Source organism: Corylus avellana, chromosome ca10 (assembly GCF_901000735.1).
Source record: "Corylus avellana chromosome ca10, CavTom2PMs-1.0".
NCBI classification, from domain to species: Eukaryota; Viridiplantae; Streptophyta; class Magnoliopsida; order Fagales; family Betulaceae; genus Corylus; species Corylus avellana.
This window is the reverse complement of record NC_081550.1, coordinates 17967843-17988347: the sequence shown is the minus strand read 5'-3', so window position 1 is coordinate 17988347 and position 20505 is coordinate 17967843. Positions and strand designations below refer to the sequence as shown.

Here is a 20505-nt window from a genome sequence, read left to right as displayed (position 1 = left end):
ATGGGTGATTACTTACATTGAACGCTCGTATCCAATCTTGGACATCACAAAAGATCAACTTCCAGTTTCTGCAAGTCATACCCTCATACGCTAAATAATATTAGTCAAGATTCTAAGCAAAACTCTAGAAAAATAAAGAAAAAAAAAAATTCTATCTGTTGTGTTCTATAAATGAAACTACAACCCTCGACAGATTGACAAGAGGGAAAACATATTTACTCAAGAATTATATTCTCACACATTGCTACGTTTGCAATAGAATTATATGCAAATCTTTACCCTATAATACCCACAAACCAAAACTAGATTACAGCAACATTCTTAGTAAGTTAGAAACAAATTTACAGATGGAGACTTTTATAGGCCATCTGTAAATCTATCAACTCTTATCACTACTAGCTCCTTGGTAAAACTTGGCAATTAAAGGGTAACAAATACCCTCCAGCTCCTTCGTCCTACTCTCAAACTCATGTGCCTCTACAAGCTGGCTCATTTCAAGCCACTGGATAGTCTGCTCAATTGCATCTTCAGTCTTTGCCAGAGCATTCTTCACCACCCTCATTCTGTGCCTCATGTAGTAAGCACAATTTTCCAGTACTTTCTTTGCCTCAACCTTCTTCTCATGCTCCCTATCCTCGGGGATTGCCACGTGCTGCTGATCAGTCTCCTCTACCTGGTTCATAATGAACGGTTTGCAGATGCTCTCCAGCTCGCTCATGTGGAATTCAAAGTCATTTGCCGTAGCAAGTTGGTTCAGTTCGAGCCAATTAATAGCCTGCTCAATTGCATCTTCAATCTTCTTCCTGTTAGCAGATGGGAGCTTGGCTGAAAACTTCACATCTTTAAATGAGTTCCTCATGTTGTAAGCGTAGTTCTCCAGTTTATTCTTTTTCTCGCCCTTCATGTTATACTCCTCGTCCTCAGCCATGTACTTCTTAGCCTCCTGCACAAACTTCTCGATCTCTTCCTCAGAAAGCCTGCCCGTATTGCCCGTATTGGTGATTGTAATTTTGTTCTCATTTCCAGTGGTTTTATCCACAGCAGAGACATTCAAAATACCGTTGGCCTCAATGCCAAACCACACATGGATTTGAGGAACTCCCACAGGTGCAGGAGGAATGCCAGAGAGCTCGAACTTGCCGAGAAGGTTGTTATCACGGGTTCTGGTCCGTTCACCCTCGTACACCTGGATCAGCACGCTAGGCTGGTTATCGGAGTAGGTGGAGAACACCTGCTCCTTCTTAGTGGGAATGGTGGTGCTCCTTGGAATCAAAACAGTCATGACACCTCCGGCAGTCTCCAAACCAAGCGAAAGAGGAGTGACATCCAGCAACAACAAGTGCTGCACCTTCTCATTATCCTCACAGCTAATGATTGCAGCCTGAACAGCAGCACCATAGGCAACCGCCTCATCAGGGTTAATGCTCTTGCAAAGCTCCTTTCCATTGAAGAAGTCCTGCAACAATTGCTGGACCTTGGGGATCCTAGTAGACCCACCAACAAGAACCACTTCATCGACGCTGCTCTTGTCCATCTTAGCATCCCTCAAACACTTCTCCACAGGCTCCATACACTTTCTGAATAAGTCCATGTTAAGCTCCTCGAATCTTGCTCGGGTAATTGTCAAGTAGAAATCAATACCCTCATACAGAGAATCAATTTCAATGGTGGTTTGAGCAGTAGATGAGAGAGTTCTTTTAGCCCTCTCGCAAGCAGTCCTCAACCTCCTCAGAGCCCTGGGGTTTCCACTGATATCCTTCTCGTGCTTCCTCTTGAATTCCTTAACGAAATGGTTCACCATCCTGTTATCAAAATCTTCACCTCCCAAGTGTGTATCACCAGCTGTAGCTTTCACTTCAAATATACCGTCTTCAATGGTGAGAAGTGAGACATCGAACGTTCCGCCACCAAGATCAAAGATGAGCACATTCTTCTCACCAGTACCATACTCCTTGTCAAGCCCATATGCAAAAGCAGCAGCACTTGGCTCATTGATAATGCGCATCACATTTAGGCCCGCAATGACACCAGCATCCATTGTGGCTTGACGTTGCGAGTTATTGAAACAAGCAGGAACAGAGATAACAGCATTCTTGATCTTTGAACCACAATAAGCCTCTGCAATCTCTTTCATCTTTATGAGAATCATTGAAGAGATTTCTTCAGCCAGAAACTGCTTTTCCTTGTTCTTGTAGGTAACGACAATAATGGGTCTCCCATTATCAGGGTCAGCAATCACCTTGAATGGCCAGAATTGCATGTCACTTTGCACTGAGGCATCATTGTATCGCCTTCCAATCAAACGTTTACAGTCTTCATAGAATCATACCACAGACATGTACATCAACATGTAAACAAGTCAGTACATCAACATGTAAACAAGTCATTACATTAAACATTCTTAGCTTCACAATAAGTACATTTTGTTACCTTAATTTGTTTTGAACTCGTTAGAAAGCCAAAAAAGGTTAATTTTGATGCTACTTAATTAGGGATTTGCCAAAGCAAAAGAAGGACCCCAATGTAATGAGTCTAATGACCCTGGAAAAGTGCTAATCATATTTGCGCTATCACCTCCAAAATAATTTGTCAATTTGGAGCTTTCCTAAAATTACTTATAAAGTTCAGTTTTACCTAGTAAGTAAGCAATTTATGTAGAATTTTGCGCCCATTAGTGTCTTCATAAACAATCACCAATGGAACCAAGGTTGTTACATGCCCTAACGGCTAGTAAGTTAGCATTTTCCTTGAGTCTCACACCAACGACTTAAACAATTTTCCTCTTCATTATCATGAAGGAAACCAAAAAAAGAAATGAAAAAATCTAAATTTTCTCTCCTTCCACAATAAATAATGTCATAGACCAATATATATATATATATATAGTCAAATCTCTCTTAAAGGTGACTTGAAATTGCGACACGTGTACTTAATCCATAATTTTTAGTGATTGGACCGGTGTTTAACCTGAGTCAAGTGAAACCGTGTTTTGATTACCTCTATCTCTCAATTCTTTTAGGTCTTTCCACCGACAATGTCCTTTTTGATTACTAAAAATTTCCTAAATCATATACCATCTCTCTCTCTCTCTCTCTCTCTCTCTCTCTCTATATATATATATATTAAAGCCTCAGGAAATTCTACTCGCAAGTTTGCTCCTGACTTGCCGATCACCCGTGGCTGCACCAACAACGTTCGCAAAGCCCTTGCCTGTAGATGTTGACGGTTTACATGTTACACAAAGTTTATCGAATCAGTTGAGGGTCTACTCCCAAGTTTTCTCTCTCTCTCTCTCTCTCTTTTTTTTTTTTTTTTTCTTCGGCACACTGCTGCCCCCTGACTTCCAAACAATATACGCACTTTTGGAGTGCACTCCTGATTTGGATGAGCGGCTACAGGATTTATTCGTGATGGAAAGCAAAGAGGGAAATATGTGACACCCACCTGTGATGTAAGGTATGAGAATCTTAGGGGTGTACAACCGCCAACCGGTTGTGGTAGCAGTTATTTCATCATAACCGCAACCGCAACCGGTTTAGGCGGTTATTTCATTTTGAAAAACCGCAACTGCAACCGGCGGTTATGCAGTTATTGAAGACTGGTTATTAACCAGTTTTCATAAATAATTTCATCATTTTTTTTTCTTGAATATAAAACTTCAATTTTGTTAATTCAAAGGAGAAACAATGTTCAATTTTGATAATATATTGTTAATTCAAACTACTAAAGTATTAAGGCCATTATTTATTTGTGTTTTATCTCATATCTCATATCGCAAATTTAATCCAAGAATTATATATGTTAATTCATAATTCAAAACAATTACAAATCCAAAATCAATCATAACCAATTTCCTCTACAAGGCTGCCATAAAAAACATTAAACATCCAATACATAAAACAACATTACAAATTCAAAAGTGGATGTTGATGACAATGGATTTATCATTTATGCCTACAGACCTATGGTTTTAAAGTAATATATATATTATAATAAAAAAATCCAGTTACCCGATTATTAACCAGTTTTCTAAACGCCTATAACCGGTACCGCAATCGGCCTAGGCGGTTATCTGGTTATCCGATTATCTAGTTAGCGGTTTTAGGCGATTATTTAGCGGTTATTAACGGTTAATAACCCCCCGCTTGTACACCCCTATATGAGATATTCATGATGGGATGCAACAATTGCCTGTTGACTTGGACATTCATCCAGTCTAGAGTTTTTATTTAATCCAAAATTTTGTTGCTTCGATGTATCTTTGTGTTGTTATATGTAAATTTTTCGCAACTGTGAATTAATTATCTTTATGTTTGTTTTCTCGAGAAAATTTCTTTGTACTAGACACCGATTTGAATCTAGGTTTGGGTTGATATTTGAATATGTTTATATATATTTTGTTTGTGAAATTTTTGGTTGAGGTGTTATTCATTTGAATCTTTTTTTTTTTTTTTTTTTGTGAGCTTTTTCAAATGTTCAGAGTTATATGAGTTTTATTTGTATGGAAATATAATAGGTATCATATCAACAATATATAAAATTCCTACTAATTTTCTATTAGTGCTTTGATAATCAAAATCCAGGTTTTCTTCTTACATGTTTTTTTTTTCCTTGTACTTCTTTTCATGTTAAACTACACCTATGAGAATACAGATTTTAACATGTTTTAATTTATATGGATTAAACTAAAATTAAGGGTCTTACGTTTTAATTCATTTGAATGTTTTATAGGATTTTTTATTTTTTATTTTTTTCGTTTGTGTCATTTACTCGGTTGTTTAGACATTTTTTTGGATTTTTTTTTTCTTCTGTTTTTAAAAGTAAAATGAAGGCAAAAATTTATTTGATTGTTGTGGATAAGGAACAAAAGCTCTTTCAAAACACTAAAGAGATTGTATTAAAATATAATAGGTATCACACAAGTGACACAACAATATCAAAAATTCCTATTAATTGTTTTTTTAGTAATGCTTTAGTAATCAAAATCCAGGGTTTTTTTTTCTCTTGCTATTTTGTTTTTTCTTTGCACTTCTTTTCATTTTAAACTACACATGTGGTAATATTTTACATGTTTTAATATATATGGATTAAACTAATTTTCTATGATTTGACCTTCTTTGTGATTGTGTCACTATATTCAGAATGTACTAGTATATAACCTTTAGTATTTCTTTTTATTGCGATGGGCATGATAGACAACTTTTTTAACCAAGAGGAATCATGCACATATAGCGCAAATTATGAGCTATTATACATAAAACAAATAAGCAAGGTTTTGAATGTAAAACTCAAAAATGTAAACTGGTAGCGGTATCAGAGAAGTAGGAACTCACCAAAAACAGTGTTGGTAGGATTCATGGCTACCTGGTCCATCGCCGCCTGGCCGATCAAACGGTGAGTCTCTTTGAAAGCAACAAAAGATGGTGTTTTCCGTTTCCAAAGATCATTGGGTATGATCTCCACCCGATTATGTTTCCAAACTGCCACGCAGGAGTAGCATGTTCCCAAATCGATCCCAATCGCCGGACCCTGGCCTTTCCCAGCCATAGCTTACAAGAATTGACAAAAAGAAAAGATAATAAAGAACACCCAAGAAATCTCTTGGACTTTTTAAGAGAAAGATCACTGAGAAGTTGTCTTTGTAGTATGTTCCGATCGATTTTGGAGATGCCGACATGCTTTTCTACTTTTTCGGGCTTAGCTCGCAAGTCTTCAGGCCACCATTCCTATTCTACTTTTTCGTACTATCCTAGTCTGTTTGGAATTAAGATTTCGAAAAGTTAGATTTTTAAAAACCTAAAGTGTAATTTAACGTAAGATAAAGTTTACTTAACCACTTCAAATTAACATCAAACTAATATTCTAATGATAATCTATCTCTCGAATTATCAATTGCGACAATTTACTTACTAAATTATCGAAACAATGACAATGTCCCTCCAATGCTAGCAAAATAACGAAATTACTTCTATATAATTTTTAATAAAACAAAAATACCTTTACAAATTTGAAAAAAAAAAATTAAATTTTAACATTTATGTTTTTATTTTAGTAAGAGTAATTTTGTCATTTTGTTAAAATTAGAGGTACATTATTATTATTTTGGTAATTTAAAGAATAAATTGTCCTGATAGTTTGAAAAAATAGATTGCCATTAAAGAGAGAGAGAGAGAGAGAGAGAGCTTACGTGAGTATGCGTCAATTGTTAAGGCTGAGGAAGCTTTTTTCAAGCAAAACGCTCGAAATCAGTGGCTGCAATTCAGGGACCAAAATAACTCCTATTTTCCGTAGGGTGCCATTACTCATTTATGGGATGGAAATGGCCAGAAGGTGAAGGAGGTGGCAGTAGACTTTTATAAGCAGCTTTTGGGAACAAGTCAGATGAATTTTGATGTTTCTAAAGCTGCTAGAGTAAGTCAGCTTGTTAAGAAGTATATTACAGTTGAGCTGGCTACAGTTTTGGATGATGAGGTTTCAGATAAGAAAATTAAGAAGACTACTTTATTTGGTATGAAGGATAGCAAAGCTCCTGGGCCTGATGGTTATGCCTCTTATTTACTTAAATCTGCATGGTCAGGTGTGGGAAAGGATGTCGTAGCAGCTGTACAGTTGTTCTTCTTGTCGGGGAAGCTGCTAAGGGAAGTAAATGCTACAATTATCACACAGGTTCCTAAGAAGATCAATCCAACTGCAATGGGAGATTTTAGGCCTATTTCTTGTTGCAATGTGGTTTATAAATGCATTACCAAGATATTGGCCAATCGGTTGATACCTCTCATGGATAATCTGATTACTACAAGGGGAAGATTTACATATCTGATTAGCACCTAAGCCAAATCCAACGAGATAAAAGTTAAAAACACCCAACCCAAGGACACCCATAATACAACAAGATGCTAAATCTATCAACTCTTATCACTACTAGCTCCTTGGTACATCTTGGCCATGAAAGGGTAACAAATACCCTCCAGCTCCTTTGTCCTATTCTCAAACTCATGTGCCGCCACAAGCTGGTTCCTTTCAAGCCACTGGATGGTCTGTTCAATTGCATCTTCAGTCTTTGCCAAAGCATTTTGCACTTCTCTGATTCTGTACCTCATGTAGTAAGCACAATTTTCCAATACTTTCTTTGCCTCAACCTTCTTCCCATGCTCCCTATCCTCGGGGACGGCCATGCACTGCTGATCAACCTCCTCTGCCTGGTTTTTAATGAACCGTTTGCATATGCTCTCCAGCTCTCTCATCTGGAATTCAAATTCATCTGCCTCAGCAAGTTGGTTCCCTTCGACCCAATCAATAGCCTTCTCAATTGCATCTTCAATCTTCTTCCTGTTAGCAGATGTGACCTTGGCTGAAAACTTCTCATCTTTAATTGTTTTCCTCATGTTGTAGGCATACTTCTCCAGTGCATTCTTTTTCTCCACCTTCATGTTATGCTCCTCATCGTCAGCCTTGTACTTCTTAGCCTCCTGCACTAACTTCTTGATCTCTTCATTGGAGAGCCAGCCCGTATTGGTGATTGTAATTCTATTCTTATTTCCAGTGGCTTTATCCTCGGCAGAGACATTCAAAAAACCGTTGGCATCAATGTCAAAGCTCACATGGATTTGAGGAACTCCCTCAGGAGCAAGAGGAATGCCAGATAACTCAAACTTGCCCAGCAAGTTGTTGTAACAGGTTCTTCCACGTTCACCCTCATACACCTGAATCAGCACAACAGACTGGTTATCGCGTTGGGTCGAGAACACCTGCTCCTTCCTGGTGGGAATGCAGGTGTTTCTCGGAATCAACACATTCATGACATCTCCAGCAGTCTCCAAACCAAGCGAAAGAGGAGTGACATCCAGCAACAACAAGCCATTAACCTTGTCATTTCCCTCACCGCTAAGGATTGCAGCCTGAACAGCAGCACCAAAGGCAACAGCCTCATCAGGGTTAATCCTTTTGCAGAGCTCCTTCCCACCGAAGAAGTTCTGCAACAATTCCTGAACCTTGGGGATCCTGGTAGACCCTCCAACCAGAACCACATCATGGACACTGTTCTTATCCATCTTAGCATCCCACAAACACTTCTCAACAAGCTCTATACACTTCGAGAACAAGTCCATGTTAAGCTCCTCAAACCTGGCTCGAGTGATGTTTGAGTAGAAGTCAATACCCTCGTACAAAGACTCAATCTCGATCGGTGCTTGAGTAATAGATGACAGAATCCTCTTAGCCCTTTCAGAAGCAGTCGACAACTTCCTAAGAGCCTTAACACCAGTAATATTCTTCTTATGCTTTGTGTTGAACTCTTGAACGAAATGCTTCACCATTCTACGGTCAAAATCTTCACCTCCCAAGTGGGTATCACCAGCTGTAGCTTTCACTTCAAATATACCCTCTTCAATGGTGAGAAGTGAGACATCCAACGTTCCGCCACCAAGATCAAAGATGAGCACATTCTTCTCACCAGTACCATACTCCTTGTCAAGCCAATATGCAATAGCAGCAGCAGTTGGCTCATTGATAATGCGCATCACATTTAGGCCCGCAATGACTCCAGCATCCATTGTTGCTTGACGTTGTGAGTGATTGAAACGAGAAGGAACAGAGATAACAGCATTTTTTATCTTTGAACCACAATGAGCCTCTGCAATCTCTTTCATCTTTATGAGCATCATTGAAGAGATTTCTTCAGCCAGAAACTGCTTTTCCTCGTACTTGTAGGAAACGACAATAATGGGCCTCCCATTATCAGGGTCAGAAATCACCTTGAATGGCCACATTTTTATGTCATGTTGCACTAGGCATCATCGAATCGCCTTCCAATCAAACGTTTAGAGTCTTCATACCATGCACAGACATAAACATCAACATGTAAACAAGTCATTACATTAAACATTCTTAGCTTCACAATAAGTGCATTTTGTTACATTAATTTGTTGTGAACCCATTGGAAAGCAAAAACAGATGACCTTTTTTGTTTAAGCCATCTCCAGCCACTGCAGCAAATGCAGTAGCTTTTGAAAGTGCACCAGTTGATGAAGTCCAAGTTCAAAACAGAGTATCATAAATATGTCCGAAATTCAAACCAGCTGCTGAGACTAATTTTAACGTCAAATAATGTATTGTTGGTATCCTTTGTAAAGTGATAAACAAGATTATTTGAACATGATCACCAACTAAATTATTATCATGAAAGAAAACAAAACACCATTTTAAAATTCCAAGTCCTTCCGCCGCAATAACAGAACCCATATATGCATAAAACAAACTACCAAATTTTTTAATGTAAAACTCATTAACGGTAACAGAGAACCAGGAACTCACCAAAAACTGTGTTGGTAGGATTCATGGCTACCCGGTCCATGGCCGCATGACCAATCAAACGGTGAGTTTCATTGAAAGCTACATAAGAAGGTGTTTTCCGATTCTCCAGTTCATTGGGTATGATCTCCACCCGATTATGTTTCCAAACTGCCACGCAGGAGTAGCATGTTCCCAAATCAATCCCAATCGCCGGACCCTGGTCTTCCCCAGCCATAGCTAACAAAATTGTCAGGAAAAAAAGAAAATGAAGAACAACGAAGAAATCTCTTGGATTTTTAAAGAGAAAGATCACAAGAGTTAGCTCTCTGCATTTTGTACTAAGTCCAGACAGAAATGAAATGATAAGAACAACTTATTTTAACTATAAACAACTGCCGAGCAAGTTCGCAAGTCAGCTTGTTTGTCTGATTACGTGGTTGCTTGGCTGTCCATAAAAAATTAATTTTAATTAATATTTTAACCAAAAAAAAATTCTATTATAAATTTTTTTCATTGGAATGTCCATGTGAAAGAGTGACTCTCTGGAATCCTAACAAAAAAATTCTGTATAATATGCTTATGTAAATCTATTCTATAAACTGAAGTCAATCGTATTCATTTAAATTAAGTCACAACTTGAGACTATGTACCTTTTATTTAAATTGGTTGACTAATTTGTACAATTATTGTGATTACATATAATCACCTTAATTAAAGTTTATGTCAAAATAAAACAAAGGGATATGTAAAATTGGTCAATGTGATTGGCCTAAATTACAAATCACTCTTAATGGTATAATAAATAATTTATAGGTTCATATAGTTTACCTAAATTATAAATCACTCATTGTGGTATAAAAAATAATTTGTAGGTCTTCAGATAGGTCTAAATAACAGTTTACTCCATAAAATCAATTTCCATTAAGTAACTTAACAAAATCTGACGGTCACATTTTGTGAAACAGCTAACGAATGTGAAGATGAGGGGGAGAGGTTACGCAAAGCGCAAAATTTTGGGGATTTAAGATATTATGTTAATTTGTTGTAGCCGTATGACATGGAGTGAAGACTGATGTGTAATCTTAACTGGTGTAGTAAATGATGTGAAAATTCATAATTGTCATTTTTGAAAGTCATAAATTAATAATAACATTTTGCGTTTTTATTGGGTATGACATGGCAAAGTGACAAATTTTGTTGATTTTAGTGAGTAAATTGTTATTCTGGTATACCTTAAGGACCTATAAATTATTATTTTATACCATAGAGAGTGATTTGTAATTTAGGCAAACTACAGAAACTTATAAATTATTTTTTATACCACATAAAGTTATTTATAATTTAGGTCAACCACAATAACCAAATATGCATTTATCCTTAAAACAAAAGTATAAAGGAGTAATCTAAACATAAAGGCGAAAAAGTGTAAATGTAATTCATAGTTTGTTCCTTCTTTTATTTTCTTTTCTTTCTTTCTTTCTTTTCTCCATTCTACGTGAAATTAGTGACTTTTGTGGGGGCACTTCATGCATGAAGCTAGCTCCATTATTGTGATTTCCATACAATAATCTAAGTGTGTTCAAAATGTGTCCTCTACGGACCACTTCATTTCCTTCACGTTTCTTACATTCTGCCTTTATCTGGCTCGACTTCTTGAAGTTTTGGTAAATTTGGATCCAAAATGTATGAGTTCATCTCCTTCACGTTTCTTACATTCTGCTTTTATCTAGCTCAACTTCTTGAAGTTTTGGTAAATTTGGATCCAAAATGTATGAAATCTTCAACGACGTGTTCATTTCATCAGATCTATCCAATTTCATAAAGTCTCGGTTCATCATTCTTATTTCATCTTAAACCATTTTATATATATATAAAATCTTTTACAATTTTTAAAATGTGTTAACATGTGATTAAGACACGTTAACCTAAAAAAATAATTTTAACACCACTCAAAAGTCATAAAAAAAATTATAAAATATTTGAAAAGCCTAACATTTTCCTTTATTTTTAAGGAAAAATATAAAAAACTCCTCAAACTATCAGCCGTTTTCGATTTAGCCTAGCCTCATAATATTCCAAAAGTGATAAAGTAGCCTCCTAAACTACCAAATTATTGCATTTTGGCCACTCCGTTAGTCAAAACCGTCAGTTTGGACGGAAACTGCAAAACGATATCATTTTGTTATGGGTAAGTTACTACAATGCCCTTTTATGAAAAAAAAAAAAAAAAAAAAGGAAAAATATAAAAAAGTCTCCCAAACTACCAATCATTTTCATTTTAGCCCTCTAATGTTCAGAAAGTGATAAAGTAACTCCTAACAAAACGACGTCGTTTTACAGTTTCCGTCCAAACTGACAATTTTGACTAACAGAATGGCCAAAATGCAATAGTTTAATAGTTTGGAGGCTACTTTATTACTTTTAAAATATTAAGGAATTAAATCGAAAACGGCTGATAATTTAGAAGGAATTTTTATATTTTTCCCTTATTTTTAAAGGCTAAACGTAATAAGTAAATAACGAACGAGATAGGCCACATCAGCCACCAGTGAGTGACTCATCGTCGCTCCACCAACGAACATTTCAGGGACATTTCAGTCATTACGCACTCTACATTCAACAAAATGGCTAAAGAATCCCTGTATTTTTCTAACCTGGCATTCGCGGATTGGCTCAAACAGTCAAATTGATATTTTACGAAAATACGGATAATTCGAAAAACTCATTCTCTACCTTCCACTGCCAAGACCTCCTCATCTCCAAACCGCTCTCTCATGAGAAGCTGAGCTCGCTATCATTCTCTTCAGCCATGGCGAAAACCCTAATCTCATCCCCACCGTTCATCGGCGCGCCCCTCCCGTCCCTCTCTCGCCATGGCCTCCGCACCCTCCCTCAACGTGGCAGGCTCGTCACCACCAGAGTGAAGCTCAGCTTACACGACATCCCTCCCGTCCACTCCTTGCACTCTCCAGTCGATTTGTCTGCGGTACTCACCAGAGTCGAAGGCCTTCTCTACACGCTCGCTGACGCCGCAGTTGCCGCCGACCCGGCCGCGAGCTCCGCCGACGCTGTAGTACAGAAAAACAATGGGTGGTTCGGGTTCATTTCTGACGCCATGGAGGTCGTTCTTAAGGTAAATATACTGTTAGAATAATAATTAAATGATTAAATATACAGCGGCTGATTTGCGTGACTCAACATGATATCTAAGCAGTGATATCTCAACTCTATATTGTATCTTTCAATTTTTTTTTTTTTTTTTTTTTTTTTAATTCATGGTTTCTTATTAGTTTAAATTTTTGAGACAATTGATGATTTAAATTAATTGGTAATTGTGAATTTTTCAATTGATGATTTAAATTAATTGGTAATTGTGAATTTTTCCGAGAAATGGTGAGCGAAACGATTTAATTTTTGTGATATGTAATTTGCTAGAGACAGATAAGTAGGGTTTTGAATGAATGAAGGGTTTTGATTTTATTAGGTATTGAAGGACGGGCTTGCGGCTGTGCACGTGCCGTATGCGTATGGATTTGCCATTATATTACTAACTGTTATTGTGAAAATTGCCACATTTCCTTTGACAAAGCAGCAGGTGAGTTTTTGCTGTGAATGCATCAAATTTCAGTGTGCCTGTAATGATGTGATATGCTGGATTTCGGTAGTGTTAGTACTATTGGGTTGTGACATTCAGTAATATATGTAGGTTGAATCAACACTAGCTATGCAGAACCTTCAACCAAAGATTAAAGCCATTCAACAAAGATATGCTGGTAATCAGGTGAGACACATTCTCTGTATATGGATCTTCAATTTGGGCAACAAATTTTAACTTTTATGTGTTATTTTTCCCCGCAAGTAGTAAGTATGGTTCTTTCTGATAACTCTGACCTGTTTTTCTCTTTTAAGGAAAGAATACAACTTGAGACATCAAGGCTATATAAACAAGCTGGGGTTAATCCGTTGGCAGGTATTTTCTTAATAAATGTCTTAAACACTGCATTCTATTCTCAAATTCAAGCTGTTGATAGTTTGCATCATATATAAATTGTCTTATTATATGGAGCTGGTGGTTTATTAATTCTAGTATTAGTAATCCCTAGTATATGTTTATGTGGTGATTGGTGTTGGAATATGAGTCATAGTTTCCCAAATATATGTTTTTTGGCGGTTGGTGTTGGGATATGAATTATAGTAGCTGAATCATTTTCATCTTTATCTTTATCAGAGCCTGTTTATGCCTGTTTCTTAGTTTTTTATTTTATTTTATTTTATTTATGTCTCTCTCTCTCTCTCTCCCTTTTTCAAGGTCTTGCTATTGTTATCTTCTCCTTCTCAGATATATTGCATCTATTGAATGCACACATTGCCTTATGTTAGAATATTAATTAAATGATTAATTCACTATTTTATATCGGCTTAAACATTTGGAATGACTGATGATCTAACATTGTATTAGAATAGAGATTTTGAGATCGAACCTTGTCTCTGTAATTCTACGTGTTAGGCCTCACTTATTGAGGAGGAGTTTGAATCCACATGTAAAAGAGTGTTAGAATATAATTAAATGATTAAATTCACAATTTTCTATCAGCTTAAGCTTTTTGAATAATTTGTGATTTAACATCTTATCGTCCTGATTAGCTGATGCATATTAATTTCTTATTCATTTTTCTGCAAAGGTTGTTTCCCAACTTTGGCTACTATTCCAGTCTGGATAGGGCTATATCAAGCTCTTTCAAATGTGGCAAACGAGGTAATTAGGTGGTTAATATCCCATCATCTTTCAAGTGATGTTATTGGGCAAATTTTATACCTTCACCCAAGTTGATCATTGCTAATTTTTGTGAAAATTGTACTCTAAGGGACTGTTGACAGAAGGTTTCTTTTGGATTCCCTCTCTGGCTGGCCCAACTACAATCGCTGCTCGACAAAGTGGATCTGGAGTTTCCTGGCTTTTTCCATTTGTGGTAATGGCCTTTTACGTTCCCATGGCTGTGAAGCAAAAAAATTGTTCTGCTGCTTCTTTTATTTATGTTAAAGATTTAATTTGTTTGCAACAACTATTAATTTAAACTCTTTTGTTGTCACTGAAGTTTTATTTGAGTCATTGATCATGAAAGTGTTAGCTTGACCTCTCAATTTGAAGCAGATATCTGCAAGATTTAGTGATGCAGAGGGTTTTGGTTAGTAGTCAGGATGTGTTCAGTATTGTGGCCTGTTTGTTACACCGTTCTGCCTTAGTAGATGTGTTCAGGATGTGTTCAGTATTGTGCTTTGAGGAAAAATTTCCCCTAATAATGGTTCATTTCTGAAGTTTGGAAGGTCAAGTTTGCCTTGGTAGGTTGACGTTTCTGCTTATCCATCATGCTTCTCCCTTTAGTTGGATAGATGCATGTTGTGGGTGGTAAGCATGTCCTAGGATACAGATGAGCTATGTTCCATGTGAACCTTCAAGGATCTACATAATTAGATTTACACTTTACAATAGCCAGTTAGGCAAACCTGCTTTAGTTTGTTGGTTGTAGTTTCTACATGTGTGGCACTTAATGGACAAGTTTTTTCTTTCCTCCCTGCAAGCTTGTGCATCTGATATGGCTTTTTACAATGTAGAATTCTTCGTGCAGGATGGCCACCCACCTTTGGGCTGGAATGACACTGCAGCATACCTTGTTTTACCTGTCCTCCTTGTTGCTTCGCAGTATTTTTCAATGGAGCTCATGAAGCCTCCCCAGGTAAACCATGAGCCTCTTCACTGACCGTCCCTCTTCTCATTTTTCTTTCTAAGCATTGTGAAGCTGTGATATATTGTCTTCTTTTGGCAGACTGATGATCCAGCTCAAAAGAATACACTTCTTGTTTTCAAGTTTCTTCCACTCATGATTGGTTACTTCTCCTTATCTGTCCCATCAGGATTATCAATTTACTGGTTGGTTTCTCTTTAACAATTTTACTTTTCCTTGTCTGTCCCTTCGGAATTGTCTGTAACCATTGACATTCTTTAGCTGATAACTGGTTCGTAGATATATCTCTTTCGATATATCCAGAGTAGTTTATATGTCCATAAGAATAGGTATTTGAACTAATTTAACACTTCGGGGTAGCCAAATGACCTTATGCATCTTATGATTCTGCCCCATAATTTTGTGATTTGTTCTACTATGCTGAGTATGCATAATTTACCATGTGGCTTTTAGGTTCACAAACAATGTGCTTAGCACGGCCCAGCAAGTATGGTTACGCAAATTAGGTGGCGCAAAACCTGTTGTGAGTGAGAATGCTAGTGGAATCATTACAGCAGGACGTGCAAAACGAGCCGCTTCTCAGCCAGTACAGTCTGGTGAGAGGTTAGTTTTACATGACAGAATGTGAACTATTATCATCAGCTTCTTTAAAAAAGAAAATTGCCTTACTGACAAAAATGGTAATAAACAGGTTTAGGCAGTTAAAAGAGGAAGAAAAGAAGAAAACGTTGAGCAAGGCACTACCTGCAGAAGATGTTGAGACTCTGGCTTCCACATCTGATTCTGACGATGATTCAGAAGAAGGAACTAAGGACAAGGTGAAATTCAACTTTTACTTTTTAACCATCGATTCGGTTGGAGTATCCTTGGTCATGTCCTCCCAAATCAATTTATAATGAAATTATATTATTTTGTTTTCCTTTTGTGAATAATTTTTACCCAAAAATTAAAAAATGAAAAGAAATGAGCTCCATATATGAAAAAAGAAAAAAGAAAAAAGAAAAAATGAAAATCATCAGGTTGGTTTGATTTGAAAAAGGATTACATTTAGTGGGACCAATAAACGAAGGTTCAGAATTATCTTGTTTGTTGCAATTTAAAGTGCTGAGAGCCACTGTAGCACTTGTTTCTTATATTCGTCCTTTGTGACTTAAAACTGATGATGATAAAGAAGCAAACAAGAGGCACGGTAGTCATCTTTGACAGAGTTGACATTGAATCCATATGGCAGCATGATCATGAGATTGTCTTGACTGTGTGGAGGCAGTAGGTGGTTCCACTGCCTCAGGTTTGTCATTTCAGCTATTGTAGGGAAGACATTGATTGGACCTTGGCTTAACATCAAACAGTTGAGGAGTAGGGAATAATATTTTCTTGCCACCCTACCATTCAATGACAGGGATACAGCATAATGTTGGTAGGCATATATGTCAGAGACATTTAGGTGGAAAGCGGATCATACTCGTCTTATGTTTATAAATAATGACAACTTTGTACCAAGTAAAGGGAGATTAGTTCATTTTGGCAGGATGATTCCCCTTTAGCTCCATATGTGAACATAGTGCTAAACAAATGAAGACACATGAGTCCACCTTTTCTGATTTCTTAGAGCTATGTAAATCTTTTTCTAGTCAATAGGGGTTACCCTCTATACTTCTTGTGGGTTGCACCCCTCTGCTCATTTTGATAATACACTTATAAAAAAATAAATAAATAAATAAAAATAAAAAACAAATGAAGACACATATTTTAAAAGAGATTTAGCAACTACTTTATTTTTTATTTATTTTTATATGAAATGGAGGATTATTATCACTCTTGACAGCCCCCACCTTAATTAGGATCTGAAATTTGGGTGCCTAGTTCTATTTTATGAACAAATTTCTTTGCCTGATGGTTTTGTTTTAAATTGGCCTTTTAGAAACTAACTTCAAAGTTTCTGACAGGGCGATGAGGTTTTAGAAGAAGCATATGTTTCTGGTGTTAGCAAAGAGGTCCCGCGCCCAAGGAGAAGCAAGCGATCAAAGCGGAAGCGTGCTGTATAAAGTGACCGTATACCTGTATGTTTGTAGTTTATGGTGAGTCCTGTATATCTCAACAAATTGTATTTTGATTAATATAGTGGCCATTTTTACGTTGGCTCTTCCATCTTAAAAATAAAATTCGTCCCCCAAATTCCTCGGTTCTAGCCACGATTGTTTCACATGTTCTGAGTAGTTATTTTCCTTATGAAATTGGATACCTCAAAAACCTTACTGTTAAATGTAACACATCATCTCAAGCTGTCTGTATGACAGCAATTCTCAGTCTTGGAAGATCTTGTGAAGCAACATTTAAACTTACAGATTATTGAAAGGAGAAATACTTCTTTTAAGTAGACATTATGTTGATTCTGACGGCTATTGGTTTTTCTGCATGGGGTTCCTTCATCAGTCTGTCCCAACTTACCTTAGGCTTAGAGTTGGGCCTATGGGGTTTTCTATGCCTTTTGTAAAAATGTCTCAGAAAAATACCCATTTTGCAAACAGGGGATCCACTGATGAAGTGAAACATGAGAACCTCTTCGGCCCTTTCATCTCAACTACATTGCAAACCAAAAAAAAAAAAAAAAAACTAAGTTATGTGGAGACATTTTATGCCTAGTTTAAATCTTATTCTAGGATAAACACTAGCAATTAGTCACTAATAAAGGATTTTAAAGTACACATCTCCAGCTAATTTCCATTTTTTTACACAAGCACAAAACCCTAAAGAACAGCTTTTCCAAGCTACATGGATACATCTGATCTTGTTTTTCTCAAAATATGCAGAAAATGTGCATCCATCTATTTTTCATTGTCTAGACGGTGGGCGGTGATTCCCCACAGGGTTGGGACCTGATGGGCTTTTATGAATCTTCTTCTCTTCAACCTGTTTTTTCAAATGGTATTTCTTTAAAGAACAATTATAATTATGAAAAAATAAAAAATAAAAAACTGTACTCCTTATACTTACCCAACTAGGCAATGCATTTCTATTGTGCGACCTTAAGCTTGTGTGTCCACTTCTTAGCCTGAAATGAGCTGCGGCAACATAGAAGGACAGGATACAATGATACAATGTTAGCCTCTAACCCGCGAACTTAACCGATACAAAGCTATTTTACATACGGAACGGGGGAAAAAAAGGGTTGTGGCTTACCTGGTTCTAGAGCTTGGACATTGACAGAGAAATAAGGTTGTTGAGAAGCTGCAAGCAGGAGGCATGCTAGGAGAAGAAGATGGATTATAGTGTGTCTTCTCATTCTGCGCATTAGCTGCTGATGCATGCTTCTTCTAGTGGTTGTGAATGGTGGGGGGGTTTTTGTAGAAGCATGAAGAAATCATAACAAAAATAGAAAAAAAATAGGTGGGAATGTTTGTTAAAAGTGGCTGGGAATCCTATGCCATTGCATGCTGGGGATTTGATAAGATTAGAAATCTGGGTTTCTCCTCATTGTGGGTTGACTTCTTTCTATGTTATCATTGCATCCATGATAAATTTGTAACGACTTATTATTTTGTTCTGAGTGCTGTCGGCATGGCATGTAGGGACCCGCTCTTTTTTAGTGTTGGAGTTCCTGACATTATATAAAAGGTCTTGGTTGTTCTTAATTTGTCGTTTATGCAGACAACTTTGAGATTAATTCCCACTAATCACTTGTAACTCAGTAAATTCTCATTAAACCATTTCACTCGCCATCCTCCTGATTGCCCATTATAGGCCTCTACTCTTGTTATGTACCATTTTTTTTTTTTTTTTCATTGAGATAAATACTTTAACAAGAGAAATGCTATACATATTCTTACTCTAACACTTCTACTCTTACATTTTTTGACGTGACTTTTAAAATTATCATTGAACATGTCAGAAAGTGAGAATATGTAGCATTCATCTTTTAACAAACAACTCAAAACACAAAATAATTTATACCCATTGTTGTAAGAATATTTTGACAAAACTGGTGTTTTAACATACTTGTTGGAGTGACTGCGCAGCCACCCCGGCTTTTATTTCTCTCTTTTTAATTATTTATTTTTTCTTATTTTACTCTACGTATATTTGGATTTCTCAAAATAAGCCATCTATAGAAAATATCTTCTATAAAATGTAAATTCCACCTAACAACACTTTTAAAAATAATTTTTACCCATCACGTTAAAACACTTTTTAAAATTAAAAACAATCCCTCAAACACATAAACAAACATGCTATGTGAAAATTCTTTCTTTCTTTTTTTTTTTTCCTTTGTCTTTTCAGAAATCAAAAACAACCCCTCAAACACATTAACAAACATAATATGTGAATTATTTTTTATTTTTTATTTTTTATTTTTGTGTTTCATAAATCAAATGGAAATGGAGTATATTTTTTTGCTATCAATATGACATGGACGAAGCATATATATATATGGGATATCTTTTACCCATTCGGTCACATTGGCCAGAGAGAAAACTCATGTTTTCTGCCACCCAATAGAAATAAGACACCTCATCTAAAGTAAAAAAACTGCACCCAAATTTTCTAGAACAAAAACACTAGATTTTGAGAGGGAGAGAAAAAGGGTGAGAGTTAAAGAGAAAAATGAGAGCTTCACCGGACCCACTGGTCCTAGCCTGAGAGGCTGAGACCTGGGTCAGCAAACCATGCAGGTCTCAGGCCGAACCAGCCGTGGGTCACGGTGACCCGGCAGACACGCTAGGTCAGCGTGGGTCTGCTCCTCAGGGGTCACCAGACCCACGGCTGGCTCCCAGAAACAAGCTGAGGCCTTAATTTTGCAGAAGGCCCTAAACACCTTTCTTCTAAGGCAAAAATACCATGCTTTGTATCAATTGTCATTTGTCCATAACCATGCAATAACAAGCTCAACAAATATAAGAGATCCCAATTGAGGTGAAGCTGAAACCAACCACGTCCAAATGAAAACACCAGTTTCCATTGCATCAAGTGTAGAAATGTAAGCTAGACACCAACAAAGAAGTCGAAGAAGTTGTGAGAAGCCCTCTAAATTTGATTTTGATTCAGAACCCTGCCAACATGGTCTCATAGAAGATCCTTCCATTCTGTAAAAAATACACATGAAAATTGGAAATTTATACCAGATTTGACTGGAGTCCAGCCTGAGACCCGCGTGGGTCTCAGGCCGGCGTGGGTCTTCCTGACCCAGGGTGGATCTACAGACCCACGCCGGTCTCAGGCCAGCGTGGATCACGGCCCCATGACCCAGCGTGGTCGCGACCCAGCCGCCAACTCCGGTTACGCCTCTGCCCACACCACCGCCGCTCCACCGGTAATCTCTCTCCGGCCGATTTACTGGGATGAATTTTTTTTTATTCGGTGAGTTGGATAATCTGATGTTTTATATGGTGTTTTGATCTTATTTTAGGGAGATGCAATAGGTGAGGTGGCAGCATTTTAATGGAAGGCATAAAACTCATGTTTTCTGCCTTGA

General features: G+C 37.1%; 3 protein-coding genes and 1 pseudogene across 3 annotated transcripts; 1 reads left to right on the top strand and 3 right to left on the bottom strand.

Moving 5' to 3' along the window:
- Positions 1-5734, bottom strand: LOC132163220 (heat shock cognate 70 kDa protein 2-like). Its single transcript, XM_059573426.1, has 2 exons — positions 5334-5734; positions 1-2313 (listed from the first exon to the last, which is right to left on the bottom strand). The coding sequence occupies exons 1-2, from the start codon at positions 5545-5547 to the stop codon at positions 380-382; spliced, it is 2148 nt and encodes a 715-aa protein (XP_059429409.1). The 5' UTR covers positions 5548-5734; the 3' UTR covers positions 1-379.
- A 1027-nt stretch (positions 5735-6761) lies between these two features.
- LOC132164176 (heat shock cognate 70 kDa protein 2-like) lies at positions 6762-9526 on the bottom strand (annotated as a pseudogene).
- Positions 9527-12013: 2487 nt separating this feature from the next.
- Positions 12014-17223, top strand: LOC132164177 (inner membrane protein PPF-1, chloroplastic-like). The gene is made up of 11 exons (XM_059574614.1): positions 12014-12424; positions 12776-12886; positions 12998-13072; positions 13201-13261; positions 13974-14047; positions 14157-14261; positions 14919-15026; positions 15117-15220; positions 15489-15638; positions 15727-15853; positions 16982-17223. Exons 1-11 carry the CDS (start codon positions 12101-12103, stop codon positions 17078-17080), a joined length of 1338 nt encoding a protein of 445 aa, XP_059430597.1. The 5' UTR covers positions 12014-12100; the 3' UTR covers positions 17081-17223.
- Positions 17224-17712: 489 nt separating this feature from the next.
- Positions 17713-18393, bottom strand: LOC132164178 (CLAVATA3/ESR (CLE)-related protein 46-like). Its single transcript, XM_059574615.1, has 3 exons — positions 18216-18393; positions 18030-18097; positions 17713-17945 (listed from the first exon to the last, which is right to left on the bottom strand). The coding sequence occupies exons 1-3, from the start codon at positions 18340-18342 to the stop codon at positions 17868-17870; spliced, it is 273 nt and encodes a 90-aa protein (XP_059430598.1). The 5' UTR covers positions 18343-18393; the 3' UTR covers positions 17713-17867.
- Between the last annotated feature and the right edge of the window lie 2112 nt (positions 18394-20505).

Coding starts and splice junctions, on each gene's coding strand:
- LOC132163220 (XM_059573426.1), bottom strand. CDS start 5,547: ATGGCTGGGAAAGGCCAGGGTCCGGCGATTGGGATCGATTTGGGAACA. Junction 2,314..5,333: donor TCCTACCAACACTGTTTTTG/GTGAGTTCCTAC, acceptor GATTCTATGAAG/ACTGTAAACGTTTGATTGGA.
- LOC132164177 (XM_059574614.1), top strand. CDS start 12,101: ATGGCGAAAACCCTAATCTCATCCCCACCGTTCATCGGCGCGCCCCTC. Junction 13,073..13,200: donor AAAGATATGCTGGTAATCAG/GTGAGACACATT, acceptor TTCTCTTTTAAG/GAAAGAATACAACTTGAGAC. Junction 15,027..15,116: donor AGCTCATGAAGCCTCCCCAG/GTAAACCATGAG, acceptor TTCTTTTGGCAG/ACTGATGATCCAGCTCAAAA.
- LOC132164178 (XM_059574615.1), bottom strand. CDS start 18,342: ATGCATCAGCAGCTAATGCGCAGAATGAGAAGACACACTATAATCCAT. Junction 18,098..18,215: donor TGTCCAAGCTCTAGAACCAG/GTAAGCCACAAC, acceptor ATGTTGCCGCAG/CTCATTTCAGGCTAAGAAGT. Junction 17,946..18,029: donor GAAATGCATTGCCTAGTTGG/GTAAGTATAAGG, acceptor TTGAAAAAACAG/GTTGAAGAGAAGAAGATTCA.